This window comes from Sorex araneus, chromosome 5, assembly GCF_027595985.1.
Source record: "Sorex araneus isolate mSorAra2 chromosome 5, mSorAra2.pri, whole genome shotgun sequence".
NCBI lineage: Eukaryota > Metazoa > Chordata > Mammalia > Eulipotyphla > Soricidae > Sorex > Sorex araneus.
The window spans coordinates 145,911,239-145,935,817 of record NC_073306.1 but is presented as its reverse complement, the minus strand read 5'-3'; the positions used below and the strand labels follow the sequence as shown (position 1 = coordinate 145,935,817).

Genomic DNA, 24,579 nt, shown 5'->3' with positions numbered 1-24,579 from the left:
CCTTGGCCCGTGGCCACGCTGAGCGAGAGCAGCTCCCGCCCGTCTGAGGGCCCCGGGGCCGCCCGTCTGAGGGCCCCGGGGCCGCCGCAGGAGCTGGTTTGGGGCTCGAGCACTTTCCCGCCTGCTGCTGGCTCGGTTGTCCCCCACCGCGCGGCTGGCGCAGGGCTCCTTCCCGGGCACTCTCGGGGGCCTGTGCGGGGCCGCCCGTAGGCAGATGTCTGTGCCCGCGGCCTGCTTGTGACCTGGGAACAATGTGCCCAAGGGCTCGCCCAGGGGCCGTCCGAGGGGGCCGTGACTCAGCCCTCGTCTGACCTCCCCTGCGGTGACCTGTGGGCTGGTCCGACCTGCAGCCTGACCCGTGCTGGGGCCAGAAAACTTACTGAGCAGGGGGTGGACTGGGCGGGGCCGGACAGGGCCTCTGTCTCTGCAGGGCTCCCCCCCCCAGCTCTCTTCCTCTTGGCCCTCCTGCTCCTCCCCTCCCTCCTCCTCCCCCCTCCTCCTCCTCCTCCTCCTCCTTTCCCTCATCCACTCCCTCCTCCTCCTCTCCTCTTCCTCCTCCTCCTCCCCTTCCTCTCCCTCCCCTTCCTCTCCCTCCTCCTCCTCTCCCTCCTCTTCCTCCTTCCCCTCCTCCTCCTTTCCCCTCTCCCTCCTCCTCCTCCCTTCCCCTTCTCCCTCCTCCTCTCCCTCTCCCTCCTCCTCCTCTCCTTCTTCTTCCTCCTCCCCTTCTCCCTCCTCCTCCTCCCCTTCCTCTCCCTCCTTCTCCTTCTCCACTTCGCCCCTCCCTGGGCTGTCTTTGTCGCCACTCTTGGCTGCCCCTGCCTGAGACTCTGCTCAGTTACCCCTGCCCCTCCAGTCCCCACCAGAGCTCCCCAAGTCTGAGAGTTTGCCTGCTCAGCCTCGTTAGCTGACTCAGTCCAACCCACACGAGAGTGGCAGCATCTACAAACTCTCTCCCGTCCCAACCTACTGCACTTGGGTCCCCGCTCAGGTCCCCTCACATGCATCCTGAGGGGCCCCTTGCACCTTTGTCATGACTGCATAGTATTCCACAGGAGTGGATGGACCCCAGTTTCCTACCTGCCACCCTATGCTGGGCCTTGGGGCAGGGTCCATGTATGGCTACTGGGAACAAGTTGCTAGGACCTGGGGTGCAGACCCCTCTCTTTTTAGTGAGGGTTCATGGCCTGCAGCTAAGCCCTCGTCTCTGCTTTCTCCCAGTGAGGTTTCAGTGGTGACAGCACGAGCTCTGTCCCTTGCCCCTGCGCTGGTCCCTAGTGCTGTCTGAATGACTGTGGAACGGTGGCATCTCCGTCACGGGGCTTCTGTGTGCCTGGTTTCCGCCCCTGCCCCCACGGCTTTCGGAGCTCTCCCAAAAGGCCAATGGGATGGCAACAGAATGGCGAGAGGATTTAGAAACCACCGTCTTGTCACTTAAAACGCTTGACTTCCGGCCGCAGAGCTAGCTCAAAGGGTGGGGGCTCAGGCTTTGTGTGCAGGTGCCTGCCGTACCCTGAGCACCAGGAGTGAGCCCCTGAGCACTGAGCAGGGCATCGCCCGAGCACAGCCTCAAACAAACACAAAATGTGGGGCTTTGGGCCGAGAAATTGTGCAGCAGGAAAGGGGCTTGCCATCGACTCAGGTTTGATCCCCGGCGCCCCACGTGGCCCCCGAGTCCTGCCAGGAGCGACCCCTGAGCACAGTCGGGTGTGTTTGGCCTGGCCTTTGGCTTCTGGTCACCATGTGGACGGAAGTGCTGGTGCTTCCCCTGACTGCCCCGCCATCCCTGAGGGGGGTGGGAGCTCTGGGGGTCCCACAGCCCCAGGGCCCGGAGTGGTCCTGGAGGTCAAGTCACGGGGAGTGAGGCTGAGAGGGGCTGACCCTCGGCCGGGGGCGGGGCCTGACCTGAAGCCTCCTTGGGGGGTTCTAGCTGGCCCCCCACCCATCACAAGCTGATTTAACACGATTCGGACTGATTTAACAATTCTTTTGGTTACTTCTCCCAAAGGCACCTACAGTCACGTCCCTCAGGGCTGGTGCCCCGGTGCCCCGCGTCTCAGTCTGGGGAGCCCTTCCATGCGCACCCTGGGTGCATGCGGGGCCCGGGGGAGGCCGGCACGTGGGTCCCGTCGCTCTCCAGGCGCGGCGGGCATGGGTCTGGGGACAGCCCCCTCGCTCCCTCTCAGAGACCATCTCCCAGCCCCCGTGGCCCCTCTCGGAGCACCGAGGACATTAGAATTCCTCAAAAACCCCGTGTCTGGATCAAATTAATGAGCAAAACAAAGCAACAAAGCAGCGAGTTTAATTCATGCCCGCACGGCCTGGAATGCCGAAAGGGCCTCATGCTTCTAATTACTGGAGCCGAGCAGAGTGGCGGGACGTTCTGGGCGCTGTGAAGGCGCCACCTCTGCTCCAGCCCAGGCAGGGCCCCGGAGCCTCACCCAGCCCGGCCTGGGCGGGCCTGGCCCAGGGCGCGAGGGGCAGGGTGCTCTCCATGGAGTTCCAGGCACTGCTCTGTCCCGACTCTGCCTGGGCCTGGCCTTTGACCCCTGGCCAGACACACTGTCCGTGACCAGGAGTATCACCCCTCTGAAGGCAGGGCCAGGAACCCGAAGATGCCTGCAGGGCTGAGCACTGGGCTGAGGGTCCACCTGGGGACTCCCCAGGTTTCCAAGGCACGTCTAGGAGACAGTGCAAGGGCTGGGAGAAAAGCTGCCCGCAGAAAATGGGAGGGGGTGTGTGTGAGAGAGATTACATGCATGTGTGAGTGCTGCAAGCACATGTGTGTGTATGTATGTATGTGCATGGGCACGTATGTGTCTGCACACATGTAAATGTGTATGTATGCATGTGTGCAGTCACGCTCATGTGTATGCACATGTGTGATTGTGTGAATTCTGTACATGTGTGCGTGTGTGCATGTGTGTGCATCTGTGTGAGTGTACACATATATGTGAGTGTGTGTGTGTGTGCGCGTGCTACAGAGCATACCGAGTTACAGATGGTACAGGGTAAAGGTACTTGCCCTGCAGAGGTTGACCCAGATTCGATCCCAGGACTGCATACGGTGCCCTGACCCCGCCAGGTGACTCTGAGCAAGGAGCCCCGAGGGAGCCCGAGCGCCACCAGGTGTGGCCCCCAGCCCTAAAGGGGCAGATGGGTAAGTAAGTCATCGGGAAACCTGCCTCGGCCTCGGCGGGGCCCCTCGTGTCCTCATCCATGCCCGGGATTTACGGATGCCTCAGGGGGGGAGGAGCCGGCGAGACTCAGGGTTCAGTGACCCCCAGCATGCACCCTGGGCCTCGTAGGCACCCCGGCCTCGTGAGGTGTCTCAGTGGGTGAGGCGTGGCCGGGCTGGGACGGCCGAGGGTGGTGGGAAGGGCCGAGGACTCGCCTTCGAGTCCAACGTGCCCCGAGTACGGGGCCGACTCCGCTGCGATGTTTATTATGGGAATTCAGAGCTGCCAGTCGCTGTCTCTGTATTGGCTAACAGTGGTTATCCCGGTCTGGCGGCCCATCTGTGGTTGGGTACCAACCTGAAGGACTGGGGGTGTGCAGAGCACGGGGGGGGGGGAGCTCGAGATGACTAGCCCGAACCCTCGGACAGGACAGTTCTGGCCCCCCGAGGCGGCACCTTGTCTGTGCCCCAAGGGAGCAGCGCTGACCCCGGGAACCGCCTCCCCCGTCCAGGCTTGCGGGACTTCCCTTTGCTGCTTAGATTTTGGGGGCCATGTCCGCCAGTGCTCAGGGCCGTCTTGTCTTGTTGCTGGGGTGGGAGGGTCCAGCTTAGCAGTGCTGGGGACAGTGTCCTGCTGGGGCTGGAGCTGGCCCCTGGAGCCCTCTCCCTGGCCGCACTCCTCACTGCACGAGCAGGACACCCCTGAGTCCAGCTGCTCCGCCCGCCGGCGCTGGCCAGGCGCCTGTCTGGGCCCAGCCTCCTGCTGGCCCTTGGCCACACCCAGGGGGACTCGCCAGGGGCCTGGGCAGCCGCGTTCCCCCAGGGCTGAGAACAAGCCGTGCCAGCTGGCGGTTCCTGGGCACTGCAGATGAGCTGGGGGTGAGACAGAGGTCAGAAGGTGCCCACTGGAGGGCCTGCGCGAGAGGGCAGCAGGGAGGGCTGACTCGGGTTCGATCCCCAGCAGCCCCAACGGTCCCTGAGCCCGCCAGAGTGGTCCCCTAGTGCAGAACAAGGTGGGAGCCCTGAGCACAACACGGCGTGGCCCCCAGTTATTTTTCACAATCTGCGCTCATTGTGGGGAAGCTGCCTTGAATGAGCAAGGGGAGCCCAGACTCGCCCCTGCCCCCCGCCCAGATGACCAGCCGCCGGGCTGCTCCCTGTGGCGCTCGCTGGGGACGGGCAGCTCGGCTGCGAGGCAGGCTGGCTCTCGGCCTGTCGGGGGAGCCGGCAAGCTGGGGGGTCCCGGGCACGAGGCCATGGCGGGGGCTGTGTGCGAGGTGTGGTCCCCAGCCAAGAACAAGGACGCTGCCGGTGGCCTTGGACACGGTCGTCCCGTGCCAGCCCCTCCTCAGTGCTAATTCGCCAACACAGCTGACAGCAGGCTGGGCCTTGGCCCGCCGCCCCCCACGCGGCACCTGGGGGCTGGCCCCCCCTGTGGAGCAGGCACGCAGGGGTGCGCAGCCTGCTCCCGCCGGCTGCAGGGACAGGCCTGGGGCAGCTTGCGAGGAAGGTTCCTCCCTTGTGCTGGGGCGGGGTGGGGGGGGCAGGGACCAGGCCGGCCAGGAGCCCCCTCCAGCCCAAAGACCCTCTGTGACTCCACACCCCCATCTGTAACCAGAGCACCCACGCTTGAGACCCAGGGAGGCAGGGGCAGCCCCGCACCCAGGGAGCCCGCAGGTATGACACGCTCACTTCCTGCCGCATGACCTCCATGGCCTTGACCTTGAAACCTTAACCTGGCTACATGGGCACATGGGACCTGGCAACCCCGGGCACATGTGGTCTCCCGTCCTGGCTCAGACCTCGCCTGCAGCCCCTCAGCCTGCCGTCTCCCGGGACCCCTCCTCCTGTACTGGACGGCAGAGAGGGGGCCAGCAGCGGCCCCTCCCACCCCCTGGGCCCGCCGCTCACTCTGTTCTGGCTGGAGAAGAGCTGAGAGCGCCCGCGTACCCGCTCACCAGGGCGCCGGCCCCTGCCCCTGGCCCCTCTGCTCACCCACCGTCTGTGGGTGACTTGGAATTTCCCGGAGTCTCGGCTACTGTCGCCAGCGTCTCTTCTCTCGCCCCGTTCACGCCGTCTGCTGGCTGACCGTCCACTCCTGCCCGCCAAGTGCTGTTGTTTCTCTGTGCTGACGGGCAGTTGAGGAGGTTCCAGTCTTGGCTCGGACAGCCGAGCTCTGGGCGGGAGCTAGTGACCGGGGTCGGTGACGCTGCACGTGTGAGCCCCTGAGTTTGACCCTGTCAGCCCATACCCCTCCCCCCCGACCGAGAACCACTGGGAGGATCCACGAAATCCAACCGTGGACCAACTCTCTGCATCTCTACACAGCTCCAGCTATGTGGGGAACAACCGAGAGCCGTCCCGCCCTTCCACACCCCTCCCCTCCGGTCCCTGCCCCTTCCTCCGCTCCTTCCCTGCACCCTGCCCCGCCCCTCCCCTGGAGCAGGTAATTCCAGGCAGTGCAGCAGCAGGAGGCTGCAGCTGGGCTGAGGTGCTGACCAGCTGCCTCCACGAGCGGGGGGGGGGGGGGGGGGGGGGGGGGGGGGGGGGGGGGAGCAGAGACCCCAGCTGAGGGGGCAGAGCGAGCGTCCTCTGTGCCCTCCAGAAGGGTGTGCGTTCCGGCCGGCACCCTGATGTTAGCCTGGGGTCCACAGAGGCATCTGGCCATCAGTTGCGCCAAGCACCTGAGACCTCGACACTCCGCAAGGCACCAGCATGCAGCGGCCCGTGAGTGGTCTGAGGCAGAGGCGCGCCAGGGCGGGGCACGCGGCTGTGTCCCTGGAACAGAGCTCTGGGGAGCGTGTGAAGAACCGCAGGAGCCAGGAGGAAAGGCCAACATTCTGTCGTTGGTGTAGGGGCCATATCCAGGGATGCTCGGGGCTGACTCCTGGCTCTGTGCTCAGGAATCCCTCCGGCAGGGCTCAGGGGCCAGCTGCGGCACTGGGGATCGAGCCCAGCTCAGCCGTGTGCCAGGCGAACACCTCCCCGCTGGCCCCAGGATCAGACTGTTCTTAGAAACAGGTTCGAGGACTCTGGCGGGAAGGGGAGGCGCGGGAAGGGAAGGCCAACCTTCCCAGGCCTGGAGAGCCCCGCGGTCAGGCCGGACTCTCCCGTGCACGTGTGGGCAGCGAGGGGTGCTGGCGAGCCCCGGGCTTGGGCAGAGGGGCTCCTGCACGCGGCTCCCTGGAGCGGGGCCAACTGCCTTCTGGAAGCGGAACCTGTGAGTGCTAACATGGGCGTGTGGCCCAGGGGATCTCCAAGGGGCTGGCACACTGGCTTGCCGACTGCAAAGCGCGAGAAGGAAGACGGGTTGAGAAAGGAGCAGCGAAGCTCCAGGGAAACAGGACGCCCTCGCCCGAGAGTTTCTCAGATCCGCAGCTAGTGGGGATGCTCCTCGGAGGGCCCGCGGGGCCGGGAACCCTCGTGACTGGGAAAGTATCTGAGGTGTTGCTTGCCAGTCAGTCAGACGTGGAAGGTCACACTCTGCAGCCAGGTCAGAGATTCTCTTTACTTTGACTTTAACGTCTATTTTGGAAATTTTATTTAGTCACCATAGGTTACAAAGTTGTTCATGGTTGGGTTTCCGGCAGATGATGTTCCAACCCCAAGCCCTTCGTGTTGTTCACTTCCCTCCCCCGGGGCCCCGCCACCCTCTCCCCTCCCCTGCGCCTGTGCCGGGGCCTCGCCACCTGTGGTACTGAGGTAACCTGTGGTACTGAGGTACGAGGTTAAAGGTGAGTATTGGCACCACCCAGCCGCCTTGGCTGAGCCAGAAGCAGATGCGAGACTTTGTGGGAAGAGGCTGTGGGGGAGGCCCCGACGTGCCAGGATGAGGACAGACGACGGGCGTTTCCTGGGGGGTCCACCTGGGAGACCCCCGGGGTTTGGAGGCTTGTGTCCAGAGGAGCTGCCGACGGTTCGTGCTTCCCAGGTGGGATGGAGAGTGTGCCCAGTGACAGCCCGTCCATGGCAAACTGACGCGCGAGAAGGGCACGTGGTGTAGGGGACAGGAGGGAGGGGGCAGCCCGGACTCGGACACCTGCTGACGCTTGCCCGCGGGGGGCCGGGTCTCCCTGATGCCTCTCCTTCGCCCTCCCAGCCCCAGTGCCTCACGACAGCTGTGCCGTGTCTGAGCCTCTCGTGCCCTGGGAGAGGACCTGGTGCTCCACAGGCTGGGCGAGCTCTGCTTCACGAGCGTCGTGCTGAGTCCCCCGAGGCAGCTGCGGGGACTCAGGCTGAGGTCGGGCCTTCAGAGCAACTTTGCATCTGAATCAGTGCCGAGGCAGGTAGAGACTTTGGAGACCTTGGGATGCTGGGCAGCCATGTGCGTGGACGGTGGGCAGCCGGGTGCGTAGACGGGTGGGCAGCCGCGTGGCTGGACGAGTGGGCAGCTGCGTGTGGACGGGTGGACATGTGGGCAGCTGCGCGTGGACGGGTGTCTCCCAAGGCCGACGGCAGGAAGCAGGTGCACCCCGATGACTGCACGTTGAGCAGCACGACCTCACAGGGGGCCTAGGGAGCATTGGCCACCCCACCCCCCTTTGGTCGTCTTTGTGTCAGACTCTCAGCTAGACATGTAGCTCACGATCTGCTTTACTGTGCCCTTCCATTGCACATTTTTATTGATTCTTTCCCTGTAAAGATGGTTCATATTGACCACATGCTTATCACCCTCTCCTTCTGATATATTTGAGATATATCAAATATATCTCATATTTGTCTGGGCACATCCTTATTCCACCTCATTCTTTTTTTTTTTTTTTTTTTGCTTTTTGGGTCACACCCAGCGATGCTCAGGGGTCACTCCTGGCTTTGCACTCAGGAATTACTCCTGGCAGTGCTTGGGGGACCATATGGGATGCCGGGGATCGAACCTGGGTCGGCCGCTTGCAAGGCAAACACCCTACCCGCTGTGCTATCGCTCCGGCCCCTCCACCTCATTCTAAACAGTATTTCAATCAGGAAGACGCTTGGCCAAGCAGTTCCAGCACTGTGCAAGGCGCTGTACACTCTTCTCTGTTCCCACCACACCCGGCTGTGCTCAGCACTCGGTCCCACCCCGTGCTCATGGATCACTCCCGGTGGTGCTTGAGGGATCACAGAACCAGAGTTGGCTTTGTGCAAGGCAAACACCTAACCCCTAGACTATTTCTCAGACCCTTTATTACTTTTATGAATTTATTCTGATTTGCTTGATTATTGGGAAGACTGGTCAGAGCACTGAAATACCTAGGAACAAATCATGTGTAAACAATTTATTTAAACAATTCGAAGGTTTTGAAGATGCTTGATTACTTAACTTAGCCGCCGGGACCGAGTTGGACTCGGGTCCTTCCACGTGATGGGTTAAGTTCCCCGAGTTGGCTGTGCCTCGGGCCTCTCAGGGAGAGCGTGTCGTTGGCGTCCCGAGGCCCTTGTCGCTTCCTCCTCTGGGACTGACCCTCCCTATCCCATGCTGCTTGAGTGGTCAGTGGTCAGGCTCTGGCCAAACCAAGGCAGCACAGTGTCCCAGGTTTTGTGACAGGAGACACTCACAAGGTGCCAGGCTGCCCGTGGTGGCCTCTGCGTCGTCGCAGCAGAGCTGCTGGGACAGGTCAGGCGCCCGCGCGCGTCTTTAGTAACGTGAAAAGCGAAGTCAGCATCAACTCTGGAGGCAGCAGGGCAGCCGTGGCAGGCCCACCTCGGCGCGGTCTTCACCGGGGCTCGTGGGTAATGCAGAGACTGTGGCATTCTTCCTTCTTCTCTTCCTGACTGCCCGTTTCCTGGCACGGCTTCCGGGCAGCGTGGAGGGACGATTTCCCCCTCACGGAGGGTCACGGACGCCTCACCCTGCCGAGGGCCGTGTGGGTCCTGTCCACTCCCGACTCTCGAAGTGGTCACCACCCCGGCTTGTCGCAGCATCACGAGGGGAGAACACGCAAGGTTTGGGCAACGTTCAAGGACTGTGTATCCCGCAGGCGCCCGCGTGGGGCCACGGTGCTGCATGCTCAGGCCCTCGGGGGCCTGGGGCTGGGAGGGACACCGGAGACGCCGTCCAGTCCCTCTCAACCCTGTGCGCGCCCCGCTCTGCTGGCTGACGGCTCAGTCCCGCTCGATCTCACTGGACTCTGGGTCACCGTCTTTGCAGATCCTGGGTCCCGGGGAAGGCCGGCCTCATTGTCCCGCCTCGCCCCTGGCCACCCCCCCCCCGTCCATCCGGGAGACACGGTCTCTGAACCGGAAGGAAACGTTTCCACCCAGTGTCTGTTCGGGACTGCGGGTGTTGGCATGCGCCAGCCATGTTAGCCGAGGGCTTCCCGCCTGACAGCCGGTTTCGCACGCTGCTTGGTTCCTTCCTGCCCGGCTCCTTCCTCCTATCCCCTTAACTGTGCCTCTGGACAGATCCTGGTGGATTGATCTCCGTGGTCGAGGACTGCGGCCGTGAAACGCACGAGCACCGGCCTCCCCGCCCCGTCGCTGCTCAGAGTTCAAGCTGCTCTTACCGCTGACCCCATGAGCACTGCTGCCCGGAGTCTCCTCGGCTGCCTTTCCCTGTGGGCGGCTGCCCTGGCGGCGACACTGGGGGCTGACCACTGTCGCAGAGGAAGTGCCCCGTCCTTTCGCTGGGGGCTCTTGGTCCCAGCAAGGCCTTGCGATGGTCACTGGCTGTCCACCCCCTCACGACGGTCACGCGGGCCCTGTGCTGTCTGTCCCTTCATGATGGTCACTGTGCTGTCCATCCTCTCCTGATGGTCACGTGGGCCCTGTGCTGTCCATCCCCTCATGGTGGTCACTGTGCTGTCCATCCCCTCCCAATGGTCATGCGGGCCCTGTGCTGTCCGTCCCCTCACAGTGGTCACTGTGCTGTCCATCCCCTCCCGACGGTCACGTGGGCCCTGTGCTGTCCATCCCTTCATGATGGTCACTGATGTCCATCCTCTCCTGATGGTCACGTGGGCCCTGTGCTGTCCGTCCCCTCCCAATGGTCACGTGGACCCTGTGCTGTTGGCCCTCTTGACCTGTCTCTCGATGTCACGCCAGTTGGCCCGTCCCTGCAGTGTCTCTGCATGTCCCTGGCACTGGGCAGTGGGCTCCTGGCTTCCCTTTGGTGGCTTTAGGCTCCAGTGGATCCAAGTGCACCTGCGTCCCCACCCGGCTCTGTGGGCACGAGGGGGCCAGGCAGGGCTTTGTGGGAATGAACCCTCCGCCTCCTGGGGTGGGTCACACTGCAGCCTCGCCTCCTTGGCCTGCTCGGAAACAGCACAAGGGTGTTTGCGGCGTCACGGCCGCTGCCGCCGGGGCTCTCCCTTACACGCAGTGACCTCGCACAGTCAGTGTGCCCAGCCGCACTGGGCGCTGCTCGGCGCTAATCCTGGGGTGCTCGGGGCACTGTTTGTGGTGCTGCGGCCGAACCCGAGCTTGCAGAGCAAAGTAAGTGCAGGCGAGGCAAGCACTTCACTGCCCACTTATTGCGACCCTGTGATTTCTCTTTGTCCTCCTGGGTTGCATTTTATCGGCTCCTGCATTTGGTAGCCATTTGCGTATCCTTCGGAGAAATGTTGTCTGAGTCCTTTCTCCGTTTTTCAGTCGGGTTGCTCTGTTGTTGGGTTGCTGGGGTTTTTAACTGTTCTTCAAACTCGCCCCGTATCAGAGGCGAGGCTGTAACTCCCCTCCCCACTCCCCGTGGGCGCCCCTTCATACCCGCCGGGACACCCCGTCCACAGACAAGTGTTTTTAATCTTGAGACAGTCAGTCGATCTGCTCTTTCCTCTTCAGTTTATGCGTTAAGTATCACAATACACTGAAATCTCTGCCAAGCCCAGTCACGGAATGTTCTTCTTCGCTGTCCCTGTTCTGGTACACGGTATCATCCACTAAATTTCTATCTTCTTTAAAAATAAATTACCCGTCCCCCCTAAAAAAAAAAAAACCCTCATGCTTTTGTTTCCTATTGCACTGTCTTGTTGAGGGGGACTATGGCTTTTCACGGGCTGAGAGCGACAGCTCGTCTGACTTATTTTCTCTGTGAGCCTGACGCTGGCCCTCTGAGGGGTGGGGGTGTCTCTACCCCATCTTTCCTCATCCTGTCACTGGGCCACACCATGGTCACCACTAACATGGGGCGGGGGGGGGGTCCTGACCCCTCTCGGCCTTCTCCGAGAAGAAGACCAGGCCCCGGCCTGTGCTGTCCTGTCCTTGCCTTGGGGTGCACCGTCCAGCGCAGGCCGGCCCCCGCTTCCCGGCCACCTCCCGCCGCAGGTCCCTGAGGGTGTCGCAGGCTGTCCTGGAACCCCCCAGTCTGGGCCCCACGCTGCCTTGGCCCCAGACCCATGCAGGAAGGGAGCTGGTTCCATTGTGAGGGTCAGCACGGTGTGGGGGACCCTTCCCATGGCTGCTGGGGCGGCTCTGGGGTCTTCAGGAGTGGTGCATGGGCTGTGCTTAGGGGGCCGACGAGGCACGGACCCCACCCTCCTCTCTTCTCCTCTGGGCCCGGGGGTGCAGGGGCTGGCACCCCTCATTGACAGCGCCCCGAGAACCAGCCGCAGCCCACGCTGCCGGAGCATCGAGGACGGGCCTGCAACGCCATAAACCACATTAGCCGGAAAACTGCCCGGTCTCAGTAAACGAAAATTACTCTTTTTACTGGGGACCATGTCCCTGGTAGAGGCGTGAACGACGCGGGGCTGTTCCTTCAGCTCACAGGCGCCCGCTGGGTCCCTCCACCGTGGAAATCGCCATGTTCTTACAGTGTTTTTGTTTTGCACGTTTTCACAGAATCTCAACTTGAAAAGGAGGCTCCACTTGTGTCTTTTTTTTTTTGGGTTTTTGGGTCACACCCGACGATGCTCAGGGCTGACTCCTGGCTCTACACTCAGGAATCACCCCTGGCGGTGCTCAGGGGACCATATGGGATGCTGGGAATCGAACTCGGGTCGGCCGCGTGCAAGGCAAACTCCCTACCCGCTGTGCTATTGCTCCAGCCCCTCCACTCGTGTCTTTGGATCCAGCGGAGAGAGATTCTGCGCTTGGTCTCCTGCAAGGTTTTAGCCGCCTGACCGGGGGGCAGACTGATCTGGAGGGGCGAGGGTGGCCAACAGGATAAGGCATGCTGTGTGGCTTCAGGTTGCTTGCTCGACCTCTCTGGGCTGCACTCCACAGACTTGGTCTGAAATCGTGTAGCAGACACACTGTTCCGTCCCGGGGGTGTGAAGGGTCTGGGTGAGGCACTGGGTCGCCACAGGGCAGAGGGCACTACGCTGGGCACTGTGCCAGCCCTGACAGAGTAAATTGTTGGTGCTCACGGCAAGGGAAGGGCGCTGACATTTACTGTCCAGCGGCTCCTCAGAGTGCTGGGTGGAGGGACGCTCGGGAAACGGGGTCCAGGGCTGGGCCCAGGCTTGGTGGCCCCCCAGGGCCAGGTTCTCTCGGGCCCGGTGACACCGTATGGTGGGTATGATGGGGTCCAGGTCACGCAGCTGCAGGCTGGCGCGGACCCAGAGAGCCCGGGCGCTCGGGCCGAGTTCCTGGGGTGGCTGTGACCTGCACCCAGCCTGCTGGGGGCACCCAGCGCCCCGCCAGCAGAGCCCAGCTGTGTTCTGGCCACTGGCCACTAGAGGGCAGCACCACATCACTCCTGCCCCACTGGGGACGGGTTTGACTAGGCGCGGGGGGGGGGGGGGGGGAGGGGAGGGGGGGGCAGCCTGGGTCGTCAAAGGACCCCAGAGGAAGGCTGGAGCCCCTGAGTCGGCCATGTTGGCATCCCTGTCCCGCATGCAACCCCTCCCTTCTGAGGTGCCCCCCAGTCCAGTTTTTGGGAGCCCTGCCCCCCCAGGAAATGCTGCCGGGAGGGGGGCGCTAAAGGATGCTCAGCGGGTGGAGAAGGGGGCTTCGGCTCCTCTGTCTGACCCGCAGGCTGTGGGGGGCAGAGCACGAGGGCGGGGGGGGGGGAGCACCTGGTCTCCTAGAGGCTAATCAGAGGCCGGGAGAGCGCAGGGTCGGGCCCGCCTCCCGTCGAGGGGCGCCCTCACAGCCCACCTCTGCCCCGAACAGCACTCGGCCCTGTCCTCTGTGAAGGATCTTAGAATAGACTCTCGGGCAGCAGTGCTCGGGACCAGAGGGTCCAGTGTGCCTGTGGGAGGGGCCTCAGGAGCGGGGCCCCCAGGCTGTCACCCCGTCCTCTAGAGAGGGGAACACAAGGAGGAGTCTCATAGGAAGCAGGCCAGGGCACCCGCACAGGACCCCCGAACACCGACTGGTGGGGGGTCCCCAGAGGAGTCAAAAGGGACCAGAGCCTTGGGTGACAGCTCCAAGCCCGCGTCCACATACTTGACCATTTATTAATCTGCTTCTTATTTTGTTTGGGGCCACAGGGGGATGCTCCTGGCTTGCTGCTGGCGCTGCTCAGGGACCCCCTGGCGGGCTCGTGTGGGCTGGGCTGGGGCGGGGGTCAGCTGTGTGCAAAGCAAGCGCCCTGCCGCGGCACTGTCGCTCCAGCCGGGTTCTTTCCTGAGTTTCGTCCTGGGCTCTTTGCTGTGCAAGACTGTCACCGGCAGGACCCCCGCACAGCCCCCAGAGGGCACCCCACCAGGGCCAGGGCCATCATCCTTCCCCCCACGGCCAGGGCCAGCATCCTTCCCCCCACGGCCAGGGTCAGCGTCCTCTCCCCCGAGGCCAGGGTCAGTGTCCTCTTCCCCACGGCCAGGGTCAGTGTCCTCTCCCCCATGGCCAGGGTCAGCGTCCTCTCCCCACAGCCAGGGTCAGTGTCCTCTCCCCCGCCAGGGCCAGGGCCAGCGTCCTCGCCCCCACGGCCAGGGTCAGTGTCCTCTCCCCCGCCAGGGCCAGGGCCAGCGTCCTCGCCCCCCACGGGGCCAGGGTCAGTGTCCTCTCCCCCGCGGCCAGGGTCAGCGTCCTCTCCCCCATGGCCAGGGCCAGCGTCCTCCCCCCCACGGCCAGGGTCAGTGTCCTCTCCCCCGCAGCCAGGGTCAGTGTCCTCTCCCCCACGGCCAGGGTCAGTGTCCTCCCCCCATGGCCAGGGCCAGCGTCCTCTCCCCACGGCCAGGGCCAGCGTCCTCTCCCCCACGGCCAGGGTCAGTGTCCTCTCCCCCACGGCCAGGGTCAGTGTCCTCCCCCCCACGGCCAGGGTCAGTGTCCTCTCCCCCACGGCCAGGGCCAGCGTCCTCCTCCCACGGCCAGGGTCAGCGTCCTCTCCCCCTACGGCCAGGGCCAGTGTCCTCCCCCCACGGCCAGGGTCAGTGTCCTCTCCCCCACGGCCAGGGCCAGCGTCCTCCCCCCATGGCCAGGGTCAGCGTCCTCTCCCCCCCATGTCCAGTGCCCCTTGTCCCCTCCAGTGGTCAGCTTCCTCGTCAGTGTTCCTTGGGCCCTGCTGGCCCCTGGCAGCTGTCCGGAGTCACCTGACTGATGTTCCTGCCAGTGCAAGTGGGCTGGACCCCTGCGGGGCATCAGGCTCGGGCACCCTCGTGGCGAGTGGGGGTGGGGGCGCCCTTGGCCCATCATGTCTGTTGTTCCCAGACAGTGACTGCTGTGGCCTCCGAGTTGTCTGGGTGGCCTCCGGGGAAGAGGCTGGGGTGGGGTGCGGTCTGGGCCGGGGTTCAGAGCGCCGTGCGGGCCCGCCCATTGGATGGCACCCCCAGAGCCCGCCCGGGGTGGGCAGGGGAGGCAGGAGGGCCCTTGGGTGCCCGCCCCAGCCTGGGGGTGGCGTGTGTGGAACACAGGGTTGTGTGGGTGCTGCTGAAGAAGGACAGGCCCCTCAAGCAGCCGACTGCGGGCGGCCCCCAGGGTGGCCCGCTGCGTGGGGCAGGGACCCCCGCTCGGACGGACCAGCCGAAGCAGCCTTGCCATGCGTGTCCTTTATTGGGGGCCGCTCACTGCGAGGGCAGAGTGGGCCTGGCCAGGCCCTCTCAGGGTCTGCGTGTCCTAGAGGGGCAGCGGTGGTGGACGGCACTGCCAGAGCCCGGGGGCTCGCTGCAGGCAGGAAGCGTGGGCAGGGCGGGGCGGGGGTCCCCAGAGAGGGGGCCAGGCAGGGCCTCTGCTCGGCCTCAACTCTGGCTGTCGGGGGGGCCGGTGGTCGGGGGCGGCGAGTCCAAGGCACTGCAGTCATCGGACAGGAACACCAGGTCCTGCAGAGGCGCCGGGAGCAGAAGGTTCTGGAGGAGCCAGGCGCCCTACGCCCGCACACTGAGGGTCACGGCCCCTGCCTAGTGCCCCTCCCGGGGGGGGGTCCGTCCGGGCGCCCTGCAAGGGCTCCACACACATGAGCTGAGGACCCCAGGACGGGCTCGGGGCAGGCACCGGGAGCCCTGAGGAGCCCACCCAGGCCGCGTGGACGCAGGAGCCACCGGCTCGCCTGCAGCTGGGCCCCTGCTGCCTTACCCCACGGCCGGCCCCCACCTCCCTGTGCTGTCACACTCCCATGCTCCGAGGGTGGAAACTGAGGCCCAGCGAGAGGAACAGACCCACTGCAGGAAGCAGGAGGCCAAGGAGGGCGTCGCGCCCACCCCACCCCTACCCCCACCCCCGCTCTCCTACTCTATTCCCACATCGGAGCCAGGGCTGCCTCGCCGGGGGGTCAGCCCCATCCTGTCTCCTACCGGAATTCTCCGGCCACCAAGCACCCGACACCCCCAGCCTCCCCTCCCTGACTGCGGGGAGCTGCCCCCTCCTCATTCACAAGGGGACGTGGCAGAGGAGGGCACCCCGCAGCTGCCCACTGCCTTCCTGGACCCCCTGGGCCTGGCCGGGCCACATGTCCTGCCCCCACGCGGAGGCGGGCGGGGGTGGGGGCGGGGGCGGGGCGCTCACTCTTCTGCAGAAGGTGGTCATGATGGTGTACAGCTGCCGGGCTCTGTCCCGCAGGGCGTCCACTGCGCCCACGTGCCAGCAGTGGGGTGTCCCCACGAAATCCCGAAGCCTGGCCAGCACACAGTAGTTCTGGGTGGACAGAGGGAGGAGGCGGGATGGTGTAGCCTGCAGGACAGGGACTGGCCCCCTCCCGACCCTGGCCTCCCCAGGCAGGCAGACCCCCCTTACATGTATGTCCAGGTACAGCCGGGGCAGGTAGCTCACACAGGGCTCCTGGGGAGAGTGGGGGGGACACAGCATCAGCACCCCATAGTTCTCCTACAGCAGGCCGGCCCGAGGCCAGGACAAGGCCAGTGCCACCACACACCACTCCTGACACTGGGACCTTCCTCCAGTGCACCAACGCCTCAGATGCACCAATCCCTCAGACGCACCAACGCCTCAGATCCACCAACGCCTCAGATGCACCAATGCCTCAGACGCACCAGCACCTCAGACGCATCCAATGCCTTCAAATGCACCAAGACCTCAGATGCACCAGCCCCTCAGACGCACCAATGTCTTCAGACGCACCAACGCTTCAGACTCACCAACACCTTCAGACGCACCAGTGCCTCAGATGCACCAACGCCTCAGACGCATGCCTCAGATGCACCAATGCCTTCAGATACACCAATGCCTTCAGATGCACCAACGCCTCAGACGCATGCCTCAGATGCACCAACGCCTTCAGATACACCAACGCCTTCAGATGCACTGCTGCACTGGTGCATTCCTCCAAAGAATGGGAGCTGTACTACCACACAGATTACATGTACATACCACACAAACACACATATATACGTATACCACGTGTGCACACAGAAGCATACACATGTATGTCCACACAGCACACAGACATATGTGCACACACATCATGCTCACACACATACATGCACGTACGCACGCACGCATGCCCCAGGTGCATTTGCAAACCTGGCAGAGCCTGGGCCCCGGGCTCTGCTCTCAGGAACAGGGCGCACAGGCTCCCGGGGGTGGGGTTTAGGAGGCACGTCACTTTGAGCTCTGTGCTTTGCATGTCCCAAGCGTTCTACAGTGATTTCTCTTGTACAGTTGAGGAAAGAAAACAGAGGGTTGGAGCGATAGCACAGCGGGGAGGGCGTTTGCCTGGCACGTGGCTGACCCAGGCTTGATCCCCGACATCCTATGAGGTTGCCCGAGCATTGCCAGGAGTGATCCCAGGGTGTGGAGTCAGGAGTAAGCCCGGAGTACCGCTGGGTGTGGCCCCCAAACAAAACAGCCGAGAAAGCAAACATGTCACTAGGCTTTTAACGGGGGGGGGGGGGGCCCGAAGTCTGCCGTGAGTCTGGGGACACTTCAGTTTGTTCGCAGCCACCCAAGCCAGAAGACTGAGGCTGCGGGGGCCGGGGGGGGGTCCCTGACCCTTTGTGTTGGCCCGGAGAGGCGCTCAGAGCCCTGTGACGGGACCCCTCGGGCTTCCCGAGGGCCACCCGGGGTTCAGCCCTCAACCTCACGCTGAGGGACCTCGGGGATCCTGGGCTCGCCCTCCCCGCCCTCCTCACGGCCCCTCCCAGCCCCCCCGGCCTGGCTCTTCGGCCCGCGTCCCGGGTCCAGCTTTCTTGGCCTTTCGTCCCGAGCAGCTCGAGAGAGACAGACCAAACCCAGAACTCAGAGACTTGGCAGCATTTCCTTGTCTTCAGAACAAGGATGAGGACAGGCCAGCAGCCTGGGGACCCGGTCTGGGGACCCAAGGGTGCCTGGACGTGGGGGCTCACCCGCGGCTCGGCGGCCTCCAGGCCCTGGAAGAGGCCGGTGATCTCCCGGCTCAGCGCCAGCATCCGGGAGTAGCAGGTCGGGGGGGCCGGCCTCGCGGCGGGGGCCGCCAGGAGCAGCAGCAGCAGCTCGGGCAGCCGTGGGCGCGCCATGGCGAAGGGGCTCGGGGTGGGGGGCTGCAGGCTCCCCTTTAAGCCGCCTCCCGGCTGGCCTCTGCGCCTCCACTTCCTGTGCAGAGCACGCCCAGCTGGCTGGACACTGGGTCCTTTCAGAGCCACGAGCCCCTCCCTGTGCAGGGGAGGGGCAGCCGGGTGGGACCCGCAGAGGGGAGGTGATGGGGGACCGGAGGGGGGTCAGGGCATGCTGGGCGGGTGGGGACCAGCCGGGTGGGCCTCGGGCCGCTGGCCAGCGGGGGCTGCTGCGCCTCTGGCTCTGGGCCCACGTCAGAGCCCGAGGACTGTGGGGTCCTGTGTGTGCCCCAGGCGGGCCCCTCTCCAGGCACGGCTGCGGGGTGCTGCCAGCTCCCCACCCCGAGTCACACCGTCCCCAGCCCCGGCCACCCCCTCGCTGCTCCGGGCCGTCCTCACTGGCCGAAGGGCCACCACGAGGTAGTTACAGGCCACTGTGGGAGTTGCGGCCACAGCCCAGGACCCTGAGCTCCTAAGGGCCTTGGCCAGCATCACCATCCTCGGTCACCCCCGGGTCCCCAAGGGCAGCACCTGCAGGAAACATCCTATTCCGGGGGTGCCCATCCGGCGGGTCTGAGGTAGGACAGCGGTCCGGATGCCTGTGTCAGCAGCCCGCGCCCATGTGGGTTTGATCCTACGTCACCGGTGTGGCCTGGTGGGCTAAGGGTCCCCTGAGCTCTGCGGGGACACCCCCCACCTCCTAAACAGACACCGGGTCCCAGAGGAGCAGAGAGGGGTGCCAGCTCCCGGCGGCGTGAAGAGGCCCCCACCTTCCCCAGTGACCAAGCAGCGCTGTGCCCCAGCTGCTGGCCAACACCTGCTCCTGCTCTAGACCCCGGTGAGAAGCCCCCCTCAACCCCTCCCTGCTCTCGCCCAGACTCACCCTCGCAGCCCAGGGCCGAGGAGGCAGAGCCTGAAGCCCGGGCAGGGCTGTCAGCGCGGGGGCCGGCTGCATCGTTTTATTTCATCCCTGCAAACACGGTCCCCCCACTGCATACACCGGCCACGGGGGGCTTGCCCCCGGGCGAGGACGCCCAGCTTCCCCAGGACAGAGACGCGGCAGGGGCTCCAGCGCCCCTTCCCCAGGCCAGCAGCTGCGGCACACAAGCTTCCCGGGGGTCCCCGGCCTCCCAGCCTGCCAGGGGAGCTCCTTCTCGCTGGAAACCCCTGGGGTGTTCTGCCGGGACCCCCAGGAGGGGCGGCAGCCAGCACCGCCTGGCAGGAAGGACCCTCCTCCTTCCAGAAACAGCTTCACTCAGCTCTTGGCTGCGGGTCAGTGCTCACTGCGGCCTGGGACCCCTTCCCTGCACATCTCTGAAAGGCCCTTGTTTCCTGCACGAGGACCCAGGGGGCAGGGGTGGCTCTGGCAGGAAGGTGAGCCTGGCAGAGAGTCTGGGGTGTTGGCGCTGTTCTCTGTCTGCGGAGACGCGGGCGGGGCACCCACCCTCCAAGGCTCAGCAAAGCTGAGGCCGTGGAACAAGAAAAGAACAGAAACCCACCCCCAGGCTCCCTGGCCCCCAGCCCAGCACTGCTGGTGGTGGGGACACCCCTCGCACGTCCATACGGGGTCCCTAATACCCCAAGTCCATCTGACCTGCACTTACCTGCCGCAAGGATGACCGGCGCCCCCCGGAACCCAGGAGCCCCTCAACGTGCTGGAAGGTGATGCCCCGGGAATGCTGTGGGACCACGAGAGAAAGGGCAGTGGGGGGGGGGCACTGCCCGCCTTTCCCCATCACCGAGGTGCCTGCTGCATGACGGCGAGTCCTGACCCGTCTCGGCTCCTGGTTTTGTGAGCTCGGGGATGCCCCTGCACATGGACCGGGCACGCCGCCTGCGCTGCAGACCCGGCCTTGCCCGCCTCTCCCGGCAAGTCACCGGGAACCGGCGGGAATGAGCCAAGCTTCCCCAGGGGCGACCAAGGGCCTCATTCCGGTGGGTGAGGGACAACCGGAAACAGGGCTGTTGGCAGGATTGAGCACTGAGATTAGAGTCAAACACTTGGCCCAGATCCTGGCGCATGGGTGGTGCTTGGTGTGGGGCAGCGGGGCTCGCTGGGGACTGCGGTAGAGCCAGAGCACTGAGGCCACAGGTGGCTCACGCGAGGGCTCCAGAGCTGTCCTCGGGGCCTGTGGCCTCCAAAGAGCCCTGCTCTGAGCTGGACTCAGTGCCCAGTGCTCATTCCTGGGATGCCGCCCCAGTGCTTGTGCAGACAGAGGCTTGGGATCTGGGCCTGAAGGGTCGGGGTTGGGATCTGTCCAGTCTCACGTGCCCTGGGTATGTCAGCCCCTCCTTCCCGATCCTGACTTTCCCGTCATCTGGCACTGCCCCGCGGCTACCCATTCCCCTCGGGGCCTGCCCTCCCCCCGAGCCCTTGTTCTTTCCTGGACGGATTATGGGTCACAGTTCCGGCTCGGGGCCGGCTCAGACACGGGGCACTGGCCTTGCCCAGGCGAAGCCCTGGGTCCTGCCCACGGCTCCCTGAGACCGAGGCTTCATGTCCCTGTCGGTTCTTCTCTGATCCTCTGCCTGCCTTTTCGGTCCAGAGGCCTGGCCAGTGAAGTGTCCTTCTCCCTGGAGAGCTGCTAAACCCCCACAAGGCAGCTGTCGCAGGCCTCATCGTCTATCAGCCCTGTTCCTTCGTGTTTGGAGGATAGTCTGCTGGGTGGGGGATTTGGGGCGACACAATACAGACGGGCAGGAGCCAATTAGAGACGCCAGCACAGCCACCTTCCCGACCCAGTCCCCGGTCAGTACAAACACCTTCCCGGCCCGGCCCCCGGTCAGTACAAACACCTTCCCGACCCAGTCCCCGGTCAGCACAGCCACCTGCCCGGCCTGGCACCCGGTCAGTACAAACACCTTCCCGACCCAGTCCCCGGTCAGTACAAACACCTTCCCAACCCAGTCCCCGGTCAGCACAGCCACCTGCCTGGCCTGGCACCCGGTCAGTACAAACACCTTCCCGGCCCGGCCCCCGGTCAGTACAGCCACCTTCCCGGCCCAGCCCTTGGTCATTATAACCACTTCCCGACCCGGCCCCCGGCTGCTCCTGGAGGCTGAGGGCTCAGGCTCCAGGCTCTGGCCACTGACACGTGGGCCAGCCCGTTGACTATCTCCCCGGTCCTGGAAAGGCTCTTGACTGCGGGAGAATGTTCCCACTTCATGAATCCCGCTTGTGACACCAGTGAAGATGCGCAGAGCTCCATTTCCCAATTCCCTGGCAGCTAGGACAGAGGCACGTGACCTAGGCCCCCGGCCCGGTGCAGACCAGGCTTTAGAGAGCACGGAGGCGAGGACATGCTTCCTGAGCAGTGTCTGTCTCCAGTGCCAGGCTCTGAACGATGGGGCCACGGCGGCCTCCGCCTGGCTGACTTCCCAGGCCTTCCAAGGTATCATGTCAGCTAGTGAGTGTCTCTAATCATTTCTTTATGCACATATGACCTGGGGTTCACTCTCTTTGTGACAAAGAACTTGTCTGTAACAGACACCTGCATCTCCAAGAAGGGATGCAATAGAGTAATAGATGCCAAAGTCACCGGCCAGCAGCTGGATGCAGTGGGCCAGGGCCTGGGTTGGTTTTATTCCCATTGAATACCCAGGGCTCAGCACACACCTGGGATGTAGTAGGTTCTCAGTAAACACGGGCTGCAGTAAAAGGCCACAATCCCGCCGCGTGTGGGCAATCAGCCTCATCAGCGTGCAGGCTCCTCCTCCCCGGCGTGCTCCTGATGGTTCTGATTATTCGAATTGGGTCCAGGTGTCTCTGGAGTCAGAAATCAACTCCACAATTGCCGCCCAGACTGGAAGCCGGTGCCTTTCCTGATGAGCAATCAGGGCAGGGGCGGGGAGGCTCAGGTTGTTCAGCGCCGGTTCCTGTGTGCAGAGGAGGAGCTCGGGCCCTCTCTGGCAGCAAACGCTCCCAGGCCTCGAGTGTCCGTCTGTCTGTCTGAGGCCCAGAAGTGCTGATCCACGGCTGCAGACTGGAGCCCGGCTGGGCGTCCCGCGGCTCACCGCAGCTCCCCAGCGAGGATCCAGGGTAGCCTCGTGAAATCGGTGTTCCACGGACCCCAGCTGTCTCAGCATTGCCACTAGTGGCCCTTGGGGGGTGGTGCAGAGCCCCGCTGCTGTGGACTGTCCTGTGCATCGTGGCCCTTCTGTGGCGTGAGAGCTGTGTCACCACAGAAGGAGCCTGGTGTCTGCGCGCGCGCGGGCCCTTGAGCAATGTAGCAACATCTGCATCTGTCCTAGCGGCTAGGGGGCCGGGAATCGAAAATCTGTGTCTGCACTGGTGTTGCAAATGGGGTTCATGAAGCGGAGTCCAGTAAGATGGCTTTTCCAGGACCTGGGGGATGGCCCAAAGGCTGGACCTCACACTTGGCATGCCGGAAGCCTGGATCCTATGCCCCGTCCACGCGCCCCTCCCCCTGCACCTCCAGCAGTTGACATAGCTGGCCATAGGTCCCTCTGCAATGTCCAGGTCTATCTTGACCCCTGCAGGATGCTGCTGGCCATTCCTTAGAGATTCCAGGCCAGCGTACAACTGCCTGGTCCCATCTCTTCACTGTCCACTTGCCTCCACTGCACAGTGGCCTGATTCAGCTATCCTGCACTGGACCTGGCCCCATGTTTGCCTTCCAGGTCAGCGGCTGGATCCCTGCCATCGATGGTCCCTTTGCTGCAGCTTGTCGCAGCATCACCTGAGGCTCAGGGCTTCTCTGTCCCTTTGGCTTTCCTTGCTCTGATGGGCCACATGCTAATGGGTGAGAATCGCTGTTTCCCGCAGTCCGTGGGAGAGCAGTGAGGGGTGGAGGAAGTCACCCCGCTGGAGGCTCCCTTCTATTTCTATTTTCTCCCTCCAGTCACTTCATTATCTACTTTAGTGGCCTTTGCAGCAGGACAAGCTTTCCATCCCACCCACTTTACTTAAACACCATGGTTTACAAGTTGTTCATGATTTGTTACAGGCATTCAATACTCCAACCCCAACCCCACCACCCCTTCCCTCCACCATTGTCCCCATTTCCCCAACCGCCCTCAAGCCTGCCCTCATAGCAGGTCCACCACAATTTATTTTATATTGCTTGTTGCCACTAAACAGCTAACGGAATGATTAAAAAATATTTCCTTAGAAGAAAATTTTGAGGAAATTTTTAGTGTCTCATCATGGGAACGGTAAGTCCTTGAGGGTTTACTAAGCTGTTGTTGCAAGTCAAGGCTTTTATGTTAATGTTTTTGTTAGTTGAGATTGGTTGAGTTTTACGTTACATTCCAATCCAATCTGGTGTGCTATCACTGGGATGCCATAGAGCTTGGAGATGTTGTGTGGCCACAAATGTGGCTGCGCACTCCGGGAACCCCAGAGTATTTAATTGGACTCTCTGTTTGTAGGCATGCTGGCAGCTTCGGGGTGTGGGAGCTGCTGGTGCGGCTTTGTTAGGGCAGGGGCCATCCTGCACAGGGGAAGATTTAAAGGGACAGATTAAATGAACCAGATGACCTAGAAGTGTTACACCATTGTCCTTGGTCTCTACCCAGCAGATGCCATGAGCCCTGCTGCCTCATCCCTGCCAGGGCAATCCCAAACATGTCCAGACACCTGTGTCCTGTGGAGGAGCCAGCCTCTCATACAAGGAGAACTGCCTGGCCAGAGTGTGCTTCTCCAGTCCACACGAAGGCATCTTTCTCAGGCTCCTGCCAGCCAGCAGACACCTGGACTCGGAGTTCCCCACAATGCTGTGGGAAGGAAAAAGTATTCCCAGCCTCACACAGAGAGCCCGAAACGAGGATCGGGGAGCAGGTGGCTCCCCACAGCCCCTCCCACTCCCAGGTGGGCACTCAGCTCCAGAACCTCGGTCTGTAGACGGTGTCATCAGCTGTTCCATGGGCTAAAGGGTGGTGCCTCTTTGGGTCCTGGGGCGGGCACTGGCTGACCATGCCCCCGTATACCCTAAACTCTGAGAGGGGTTGTACCCAGGATGTCCCAAGAAGAGAACTTGGTTGTCATTAGTCCTTGGAGCTGAAGATGATTCTCTTCCGAGGACTCGGGACTCCAGTGTTGCCCAGTTTCCTCCTGTCTCGTCTGCTCGGCTTTGTCCTGCTCCTATTTGCCTGTACAATGCTGTCTTCATCAGCTCCCGGACCCGTTTGTTTCTGCACCAGCTGGGACCCGTGAGCCCTGCTGCGTCATCTCTGCCAGGGATAGGACATAAGAATGCATTTGTGGCGTGAGTGAATCACACTGTGAATGAATCACAGTGAGTCTGCTTGTGTCTCCAAGCTCGCCTGCCAGCCCCTTGCTTGGCAGGTGCGCGGCTAGGCGCATACCTCTCACCACCGAGGTCCCCAGTGGTTCTGAGGTTCAACGGGGCAGCACTTGAGCACTGGTAGGGGCTCCACCTCCTCCACATCCCATCTGGCTCCTGGATCCTCGCAGAGGAGCCCAGACTCGGCTGCCTAACCCGCGTGGCCGTGCGTTTCGTTTCCTCGTCCTTTCAGTGTGCTAGATCCCTGGGATGAGGCAGAGGGGGACAACCCTGAGACCCCCACCCAACTGCTCCATATGGGCTTAGCTGCCGAGGAAAGGACTCGAAAGCTCAGAAGGCAGTGCTGTACCACGAGTCT

General features: G+C 63.4%; 1 protein-coding gene across 1 annotated transcript; it reads right to left on the bottom strand.

Moving 5' to 3' along the window:
* Positions 1-15,014: 15,014 nt before the first annotated feature.
* On the bottom strand, positions 15,015-18,002 carry CYTL1 (cytokine like 1). Its single transcript, XM_004617419.2, has 4 exons — positions 17,770-18,002; positions 16,202-16,246; positions 15,974-16,102; positions 15,015-15,291 (listed from the first exon to the last, which is right to left on the bottom strand). The coding sequence occupies exons 1-4, from the start codon at positions 17,917-17,919 to the stop codon at positions 15,211-15,213; spliced, it is 405 nt and encodes a 134-aa protein (XP_004617476.2). The 5' UTR covers positions 17,920-18,002; the 3' UTR covers positions 15,015-15,210.
* Positions 18,003-24,579: the final 6,577 nt, after the last annotated feature.

Coding starts and splice junctions, on each gene's coding strand:
- CYTL1 (XM_004617419.2), bottom strand. CDS start 17,919: ATGGCGCGCCCACGGCTGCCCGAGCTGCTGCTGCTGCTCCTGGCGGCC. Junction 16,247..17,769: donor TGGAGGCCGCCGAGCCGCGG/GTGAGCCCCCAC, acceptor CACTCTCCCCAG/GAGCCCTGTGTGAGCTACCT. Junction 15,292..15,973: donor TGACCACCTTCTGCAGAAGA/GTGAGCGCCCCG, acceptor GCGCCTCTGCAG/GACCTGGTGTTCCTGTCCGA.